General features: G+C 41.5%; 1 protein-coding gene across 1 annotated transcript in view; it reads right to left on the bottom strand.

The window, feature by feature from the left end:
- Nucleotides 1–196: 196 nt before the first annotated feature.
- DNAH10 (dynein axonemal heavy chain 10) overlaps nucleotides 197–9,970 on the bottom strand; it is a 57,271-nt gene continuing 47,497 nt past the window's right edge. Inside the window, exons 67-79 of the mRNA XM_052796717.1 lie at nucleotides 9,406–9,560; nucleotides 8,490–8,644; nucleotides 8,064–8,247; nucleotides 7,022–7,222; nucleotides 5,621–5,830; nucleotides 5,143–5,238; nucleotides 4,222–4,393; nucleotides 3,467–3,598; nucleotides 2,746–2,957; nucleotides 2,493–2,660; nucleotides 2,044–2,224; nucleotides 852–997; nucleotides 197–377 (exon numbers count right to left, since the gene is read on the bottom strand). Coding sequence (XP_052652677.1) covers nucleotides 231–377; nucleotides 852–997; nucleotides 2,044–2,224; nucleotides 2,493–2,660; nucleotides 2,746–2,957; nucleotides 3,467–3,598; nucleotides 4,222–4,393; nucleotides 5,143–5,238; nucleotides 5,621–5,830; nucleotides 7,022–7,222; nucleotides 8,064–8,247; nucleotides 8,490–8,644; nucleotides 9,406–9,560 — 2,159 coding nt within the window. The 3' untranslated portion in view covers nucleotides 197–230. The remainder of the gene's footprint in view (nucleotides 378–851; nucleotides 998–2,043; nucleotides 2,225–2,492; nucleotides 2,661–2,745; nucleotides 2,958–3,466; nucleotides 3,599–4,221; nucleotides 4,394–5,142; nucleotides 5,239–5,620; nucleotides 5,831–7,021; nucleotides 7,223–8,063; nucleotides 8,248–8,489; nucleotides 8,645–9,405; nucleotides 9,561–9,970) is intronic.

The raw sequence follows: 9,970 nt of genomic DNA, 5'->3' as shown, positions 1-9,970 counted from the left end.
TCGTATACATAGACCAGCTTGGGGCCTCTCTAAAAGGAAATACGAATTATGAAAAACACTTTCCTCTTCAAATGTGTTTATTGATGACAGTACTAGCTTGATTATATCACACTATTTAAAGTCAGGTGTGCCTAAGTGAACACTACCCCACCTGTGGTACTGAATTTCTGCCTAGTTTGACTTTCCCCCACCCCCCCCCCACCCCCCAAAGGGTTGCCAGCTCCATAGTGTCAGTCTGCATTCAAGCTGAGACAAACGCCTTGAAGGACCCAATGGGAAATGTGCTTTGTGGTGTAAAGATCAGCTTCAAAAACAAGGCCAACGCCCATTGCATTCCTTCTTTGGGAGGTTGTGTACACAGGCGTCCGGAGAGTATTCTAAAAGAGCGTGGAGGAAAGAAGGACACTGAGTAGTGCTTGAAGTACAACATGAAACTGGAAACAAGAAGGGCCTCTAGCAGAGCTGACTGTCTTCAGAAATTCACTTTTTTTGCTGTAAGTCTTAAATATCTGATACCCAGAAAATGTAAACATCCTTTATGTCATTAACTGGTAATGGGAAATAATTAAAAGAGTAGTGGGAGTGTAAGTGTCCCAAGATGCCTCTCCCGTACAGCCTGAATGGAAAAGAGGCAACAAACCTATTAACCCCCCTGAGCGTAACCCTCAGGAAAGAAAAACTGTAATGAAAGCTAACATAAGGCAAAGTGTTAAATGTCCTACTTTATATGCTAGTGGTAATGATAAAATAGTGCTGCTTGTGCTAAGAGGGAAGGGACTACCAGCTATTGAGATATGAAAACAGAAGGAAGTTAATAAGCAACCGGCCATTGTGTCCCCAGGGAGCAGTACCTGCAGTTTGAGCCTGCGTGCTTCAATGGGGATTATCTTCACAACGGGCAACTCCACCACCAGGACTCTGGGCTGGCTTTTGGTAAGGCAGCTGTGCTCTACATCCCAGTCTGCTCCTTCCAGAAACAGACCAGAAACAAAGCAGCCTGTATGGGCAGAAAATGCAACACCTTGTGTAAATTGAGCTACTCAAGAAATCAGTTTAAGACAACTGTTCCTGCAACAGCTGTCCTTGGCACTTGTAGTCATGACAAAACCCACTACGTTCCAAACTGCAGCTACACAGAGGTATACTTATCTGTGGTGTTTGCTTTTATAATACAGCTGTGTTCTAAAATTTTTTTCAAATTAAGATTATCTCAGTTGTCCTACATATTCTAAACGTTATTAGGAATAAATACTGATTTGCTTGCAGTTCTCTTCCCTGCAGTGGGTGCCATCCTCCAATTACTTGCCCAAGTAATAGCCAAGTTGTAAAAGAGCTTTGGAACTCCTGTGGGACTGCTCATTACATCATTCTAACAAAAGGTGAAGGGTTGGGATAGAGTTGTTCTGGTACAAATACCAAGCATTTTGATGAAATGTTAGTAAATAAAGAATAGTCTAGGTATGCCCCTGAGGTTACTTTTATTTTTAACTGAAAGTTAGATTTAACAAAAACAAGTAGATTTTTTTTTTCCCTCCTCTGTTCCCAACCGGCTCTAGTACTCAAAAGTATTGCTCAACTGTCCCCTTTACCCAGCATTTATTATATTTAGTAATTAGAGCATTGCTAGTCATAGAGATTTCATAAAGCTACATCTACACAATAAATCATACATAGTTGCATTTACTTTTTATTTAAATATATTTCAACATATTATTTGTAGTGTAAATAGACCTGCTAGGATTGGTAATGTTGTAGCCATTAAGTAAAAAAGTATATAGAAAGCAAGGGAGCGGTGTAAGTTCAGGTACATGCGCATAGGTGAAAAGAGCTGAAGAAGGAAAATCAAACTTTGTGTACACAGCAGGAAAGCAGAAACCAGAACCCAGCTCCTTCCCAGCTTGAAATCCCCTGGACTGTGAAATGCAGAGCCAAGGGTACGGTCTGCAGAGGTATAATCTAAGTAATTTACTCAGTATGCCAGGCAATTTCTTTCACCAATCAGCTACTTTTTATGCTTATTTGGCAAAAATAATAAACACCTACCTTGAATAGACCCTTCGGTGATCTCTTCTGCAGTCCTGTACTTGGTTACCTCGGTGTAGAGGGTGGAGTGATCCAGGGGCCACTTGTTTCTCCTGCAGGTGGCTTGAACAAGAGCTGTCAGGTAAGCTTCTGGAACATGCAGGCCTGAGAGCCACATCACCTTTGGCTCGCAGTCGTTAACCTGCAATCACAGAATATGATTTGCAGCACCTGGTTCTCGCACCACACCTGATACTCAGCCCAGAGACCAACGCTCTTAAAGACTAGCCAGGGGCTAGTCTGTCTTACATCCACAGTCATGCAAGTATTTGTTATCGTTCTAGGTGGTGATTAGCATTAGTTCAAGTAATTTGTCTAAAGCAGTGTGTGTTCGCTGACTTCTGCACCAATTTGCACAGCATATCATGCAGATTAACAAGACAAAAAGCTTTCTGGAGGCACTTGCTTACCCAGCTGGTGTACTGGTTATACCGAGCTCTAAAGAAAATAATCCAATTTCCAAGTGTTTTGAGTGTGTCGGGGGCCAGCCGCCGCCAGATTCCAGGAATCTGTCCGTTAAAGAGAGCACGAGCCACATCATCCAGTTCACTGCTCATTCCAACTTCCCCAGCCAAGGCCTGGAAAGACGGTGGGAGTCTGAGTGCCAGCCTGGGGCAGGCGAAGCCTGACTGATTTCATCCAGTAGCTGTGTTCTTTACTTACACGCTGCAGTTCAGCCAATGACTTTGCCATTCGAATGATCAGCTTATTAAAGTGTTCCAGTTCCTGCAACAGCACCACAGTCGTAGGGGTTATGTCTGGTCCAAAACCCTTCCGTATCTGGTCAAGATCGAATACTTGTGGTATTTTGTTTTCTATATCCTTAGCAACATTTGCGATGTATTCATCTCGACTAATTCTTGTACCAGTTTCACCTGAAACCAAAATGGTTTAGTGAGACTAAATCTGCATACACTACCCCTTCTATTATTAATTCTCTAAGAGAACTGAGAGCTGACTCGCCTTTTGGCCTCAAAGTCTCCCACCCTCTGCAGCACTGATGTGCACCCTGCCTGCCTCTGGGCACGTGCTGAACTACTTCCATGCCAGCAGGGCTAAGCCGTTCAGCTGCTTCGCTCACTTCCCAGCCCCACTGTTTTGCTGCCTCTGCTCCCCAAGGTCACTACGCCATCCGGCTGTGCCCCCCCGTCCCAGGGTGGGCTGGCAGACACCAACCTGTGCTGCCACCAAAACCTTCCTCCACGTGCCGGGCTGCAGGCACCTGCACTTCACCACGCTGGGAGCAGGCAGCATGATGGGCTGCAGCATCCATGCCAGGACCCAGGCACCCGGAGGCGGGCTGCAGGGATCACAATCCCCACACCAAGGAGCCACCTCGTTATTTCTTATCTACAAAAACAGTTCAAAGTAACAGAGAACATACCCGTTTGTGGCTGCAGCTCAAGAAGATGAGACCATATATCACAAACTGCCTGTGTATAATACCCAATCTCAGCATTTGCATGAAGACCAAATACCTCTGGAGTATTAGCAAGCGGTAGAGATTCTATCGCCTCTGCAATACAAAAACATGCTTCCTAAAGATGCGATGTATTAAGCCACAGCTGCCAGGCAAAAAAGAATACTGCAGTGAATTCCATGAGCAATTTTTGTTATTGCTCTGCTTGAAAAAAATCAAATGCTATAGCTGGCGTTGAAATAGTGCAAGGGTTGACTAAACATTTTTAAGGATGAAATGCGCACACACACACATACATATAGCCCACCCCATGGAAATGTATCAATAATAAAAAATTAACATGCTGTTTACCTGGGGATTTTTTTTTTTTTAAGGAAATGAGGAGCTGGCTGGTAAGTTAAGTTCACATTACCAAGGGCTGCTCATACAAAGCAAGAACAGTATCATCAGTGGATTACAACGCTGCAATACATAGAATCACAGAATCATTTAGGTTGGAAAAAAACCTTCAAGATCATTGAGTCCAACCATCAATGATGCCCACTAAACCATGCTCTGAAGTGCCTTGTCTATGTGCTTTTTGAATACATACACATGCAATGCCTCAGGTTCCTTTCAACTTCTCGTATCTGGCAATGGATGTATGGAGAGAATGTATACTGTAAGTAGACTTTTGGTTTTTTAATGCTAACTTATGTGGCAGGAAAAGCATTTCTTACCAACAAAGTCATCTTTTACAGTCCCTTGTGGAATTTTATAATCAACTTTGTCGTTTTTATAAAAATGAAACGTTTGGAATGTGTCAAATATGAAATCACCAAGGTACTCATCCATATAGATGGTCAGAATGCGACGATCAAAGCTATCAATGGCACGCCCACCATACATGACCTAGAAATTAGTTACATCAGTATTACAGCACTGGCTTTTGGGGCAGCAAATATGGGTTTAAAAAAACCAAAACAAAATACTGAAAGGTCCCAAACACTCTTCATTTCTGCCATGACTGTGTGGTATAACACTGTCTCCCTTAAGGGATAGCAAGTACATCTTCTCTAGCCCCCTCTCGAGGGGGAACAAGCAGGAAGTATCTCGACTTAGCCTGGAGAGAGCTGCTGTGGGCCACTCCTAATAACCACTCTTGGAGATTTATGTGCAATGGTACCATCCTTAGGTACCAGCTGTGATTAAGTGCTGCAAAATAACAGCTTTCTGCAGGATTTCATGTCACAGCAGCTGCACTAAACTGGCCAGCTACTACACAGCATGTATCACGTACGGCACTGCAAGAGCTTTAGAAATATGTTTGTACAGCTCTCACATCAGTAGTGCTCCACTGTACTAATAATCCTGTGAAGTTGTGCTGTTCAGTACCTTTCATCAGACCATCCCAAGGGCTCTCTCACTCAAAATTAATTAAGCACCACAACTCCCCTGTTGTGCAGTTACACACAATGGCCCTATTTCGTTGAGACAATGAGATTAAGTGACTTGCTCAGGGCTACACAGGAGTTTCAAGACTGCCCAGGAGAGATTGTCAGCCAGCTTTACTTGATAATGCAGGCCATGCAGAAAGGAAATTTCATTTATCTGGATTCTTTGACCATCAAATGTTCCTTAGTGACATTGTAGGCACTCACCTCACCAATAAGATATTTGAGACTGCTCCAGGGGATTTTATCATCATTTTGTTGGAAAGCTTTTGTCAAATATGTGTTAAGAATTTCCATGCAGACCTAATAAAGTTGTCAGAACACATGAGATAAGAAGATTCATAAATCAGCTATACATATCCATAGATTTTACTTAATATAGTTCTTGTTTGAAAACTAACAATTATTTCTTTCTCAAATAATTAAAAAGTTAAGTATAAATCCTCTTAAGAAAAGAAACCCATGAGAGAGGCAATATAAAAATGACAGATTTGGAATATGATTAATTTTTAGTGGCCAAAATTGACATTATAGAAGATCAGGAGTCTACGTGACTCCACAGCAGCAGAAAAAAAATGAAGCAAAATCTTACTGTGAGAAAGGATTAAAACTGGATAGATTATATGTTTTCAAAAGTAGACTGACCAACTCAAGAATATAAGAGCTGTTGTAATTATTTTCTTACCTGGAAATCAGATTCATTAAAATCATATGGTATGTTCCAGCCAACCTTCCCAAACTTCCTTCTCTCCTGAACCACAGCATGGAAAAATGCCAAGACATAGACTAAGGATTTAAAGGCAGGATGTGGGCACTGCTCTAGGGCTTCTGGGGGAATTTTGAAGTAGGTGGCTCTCATATTCAGTTTCAGACCATTAGGTGGTTCTGTCACAACCTATCAAAATAATGAGGGAAGCCATTAATTACTGGATAGCCTCAGGAAAATAAGCTGTAAATATTACCACACTCTCTAAGCAAGCTATACAATACAATCTTGAAAATTTTGAGCAGCTTTCCAAATTCATATCAATATGCAATTTTTTCTTAAGTAAAGACATGAAACAGACCTTTTAAGCTTATCAAGGTAAACACACATATGTAAAGAGAAACTTGATACTATTTTAGAAATAGTCGTGTTATTGGAAAGGTGTTAATATTTATCATACTTGAAGATCTAATTTATTAAAATACCAGTACTTCACACATTTTGGTGTGTCCTACATATCACCACAGTAGATGGCTTGACAGTCTTTAATACGGCTTTACTGGTGATCAAACTGTGGCAGAGCCAGCTTCCTGGCAGCTTTCTCAAAGTGCTATAAAACCTTTGTTCTCACTGCTCATGGCTAGACCTACAAAGTGCATATTTGCAGTCTTAAAGATACGTTCATGCTCACTTCTCCCCACTGCAGCACTAAGCACTGCTGGAGGTGAATACTCCACAGCTGTCATTGATACACTAGAGCACATATTGGGTGGATCCGTCATGCCACTGCTTTCAAATCTGTGAAATAAAATAATTATGTTTACAGGACTGGTTCACCACAACAGAAGTAAAGCAGCCATAGAAAAGAACATCAGGACAGCATCGTGGCTTGTGCCTTCAAAGTAATCAGCTCAGCTTGCTTGTGATAAATGCTGCAGCCTGAAGTAGCAGCTGGAAACCATTATCCTGTTACAACGTCTGCTCCACTGGCACTATTGCCAGGCTAGACACAGACCTCAGTTCTACACTTCAGCATCAGGACTGACAGGACTACTTCTGTCTCTCCGGATATTCCTCGCTTGTGGCAGCATTTGAATCTAAAGAGCATTTGTCACATTTCCAGGTTTACTCACAAACCTTAACTGTGAAATAACTGCTTCAGAAAAAAACTGCTGAACAGCTTTCACCCAAAGGAAAAATCACCGTAAGATAAACAGGATGATGAAAAAAGGATTTGGCTTATAAAGACAAAAAGCTAGTACATACAGCCCAAGTCAACATGCTGCATTCAGGTCATGCTCTTCCCAAAGCCAGTCTGTTTTGCTGAGTAAGAGTGGCAGGACATGCCCTCCTGACCAGGGTTTGCACACTGCACAGTACCTTTAATGACTTCTGCAGTATTCCAATTGGGAACCCCTTGGTGGGGTCAGTAGTCAACCAGAGGCGAAAGTCTGGGTGAGGCTTTGTAATTTTCTCCAGGGCCTTTTCCAAATTGATAAGCCACTTCACCAAAAGGTGACAGTTCTGCAACATTAGCCACTCTCCACAAACCACTACATTCTCCAGCATCTGCAAAGCAATCTTAAGAGAGGGAAAGAACTGTCTGTGAGTAACTCTCCCTTTATCCTGTAAGCAAACGGACTCTGATGGGTTAATGCAGTGGATTTCTTCCTGCTAGCAAGCACACCCAGCCTTTTAGTTAGTTTTAGTAGACTTACCAGAATGCTCCTTGCTGAGAACAGACCTTTTCCAATACCACAAGAAGTTGCTCTGAGATGCTTTTTTAATTTCATTAATTCCTTTTGAAATTAAAAGTCACACAGAGCATTGAAGTATTTCAAAACAGTACAGGAGTGTGCATGGCCCATAAGATGGTGAAGGCCAGAGTCTAGGAAGTGGTGGTCTAAATGAATCTAATAGGAGTTCTCCCACTGACTGAAATCACAGCAAATTCAGTCAGCTGCTAAGCTTTGGACACCCCTGCCTTAGTGTCCCTAACAAAAAGGAAAGCTACAGGAAAGACAGAAAAACCAGCAGGATAACTTTTTGGTAACAAACACTGTGACTTCCAATCAACTCATGTCTATACACAGACACACAGGGTCACTGATTAACCTTTGAAAGGCTGCAGAGTAACATTTTTCAGCTCAACTGTCCAGACAACAGTATCATTCTGAATCTACCCATACCCAAACCATAAAATCAGCCGATCAGCCAAATGCCCCCTTTCACATTACAGGAAAGCATTATTCCCAGGCTGGCAAATTGTGCGCTATGTGTGAACTACAAAATAACTCCCTTTAAAATGGAGCACACCTTTGGAAAGGACATTTGAACAGGCCCACCACATTAGGAGCATGATTTGCAATTCACAGACTAACCTGCTGCACACAGTGCATCCCTACCCTCCCACCAAAGTTACCTTTTCTTGGCCTTGTCCCATGGCTAGGAATTTGAGTCTATCCCCTCCAAAGCCTGTCCTCTCGGCCAGTTTCATGAGGTCACTGACAGGATCAGAACCAGGACTTAAGATAAAAACAACTGGTGAGTAAGGACTGCTCTGCTCAAAGATAGCTTCAAAGCTGATCACAGGGGGCTGCACATACCTGGTAGGAAAAGCAGCACAATCAACTGCTAATTTGCACAAAAGCAGACATCGTGTGTAAAAGTTGACTTTTACACAAGCATCAAAGCTCACTGCAGAGTGCGCATGGAAATGATACAAAGACAACTCATGCTTTGTTGTTCAGGCAAATTACAAAATCATTTACATAGCTGATTACAACTCAAGTTCTGTGTGAAATACCTGAACAGTGTGACTCGGATTTGAAAGAAGAGAGTGACTTACTTCTCACTCATTGTCAGAGTAACATAGTCTGTTACTGCCCGATATAGCCGGTCCACCCGGAAACACCGTAAAAGTAGGAGCTTCTGAAAGTTCGTGAGATTGTTCTGGTACTGCATGGGGAATGGCATCTGCTCCAGAGCGTCTGTATCATACCACTGGCAAGAAAAATGGGAGACAATGCAAATGAATCAAATGGCTCTATCAGTGAAATTACTAAGAAAGCAGACAAAAGCAACTTGATTAACGAGGGGCCAAGAGGCACAAGGAGAACAAAGAAGAAAGTCAATCAGCTGCATAGAAATACCAAAAGGTTAAGTAAATGTAGAAAATTCAACTTTTTCAGTATAAAGTGTTCAAGTCCAGAAACACATTTGTACTTTCATTTTATGTCAAGTAATTCTCTTAACATACAGAAAATAGCATCTCAAGCAAAAAGTATTAACAGATTGCTTACAGAAAGACTTCTTATAAAGCAAGAAGACATGGAATGAAACTAAAGGTGGAACAAAAGAAAGTCTGTGTTTGTACCTAGCCTATAGAACTCACTGCCACAAGAAGATCGAAGTACAATTTAGCAGTACAAAAATAACAGTGAAATGTTGACAGTTGAAATCAACAGCAAAAATTCCACTGACTTCAATAGGGCAAATAACTCATCTAAGGCATTTGACTGGAAAATAAGAAATTTACAGTATACCAGGGAAGATTTTTTTAGTTTGGTTTTTAAATAATAAGAGCCTTAATTTTTCTGGAAATAAGCCAGTCACTGAGGTCAAGAAGAAAAGCAAGGCCTTGACAGAAAAAGCCAGTGGTGACATGCCTCCTGCAGAGTGCTATGGCACATTGCATCATACTTGAACATTTAATACCAGAAGAAAAACACAGAGAGAGAACAGGATTGCAGAAAAGCACGTACATTTTTCCATACATCTGGATTTTTTTCCACATCATCTGGAAGAGATTCAAATTTCTCAGGAAATAGTTCAGACAAGCGAATTAGGTCTTCCCAGCCTTGATCTGGAAGCCAAGCATACGGTTTCTTTCGTGCACTCTTCTCCAGGGAAATATTGCCTAGTCACATTCAGAAACCAGAGTGAATGTCCATGTCATAAATTCTCCAATACATGACCACACATATGGTCCCACTGCACAGAGAAACCAATTGGAGATTTGTTTCTGGAAGCACTGTAAGATTAAAGTGGTCTACTGAAGAAAAGATGGCATTTTACAAGTGCTTGTGAAGCCAGAGTTGTATCTTTGCAACCCTTTCTAATATTATTTATACATAGTCAGAAAATAACTAAAGATTATTTTCTCAAGTAACATCCTAACAATTAGCTAATGTGAGATTTATCAACATCTGCAGAGAAAGATTAGCCTCTTCACTGTTTAACAAAGTGAAAAAAATAGAAATAGCAGAATCCACAATTTGTGTAAACCAACATAGTTCAGCTGTCTTCAGCTGTTTCTCTAGGTGCTAG

The sequence above is a fragment of the Harpia harpyja genome, chromosome 9 (genome assembly GCF_026419915.1).
Source record: "Harpia harpyja isolate bHarHar1 chromosome 9, bHarHar1 primary haplotype, whole genome shotgun sequence".
In the NCBI taxonomy this organism is placed as follows: domain Eukaryota; kingdom Metazoa; phylum Chordata; class Aves; order Accipitriformes; family Accipitridae; genus Harpia; species Harpia harpyja.
The sequence above is the reverse complement of the archived record's forward strand: the minus strand, read 5'-3'. Positions and strand labels throughout refer to the sequence as shown.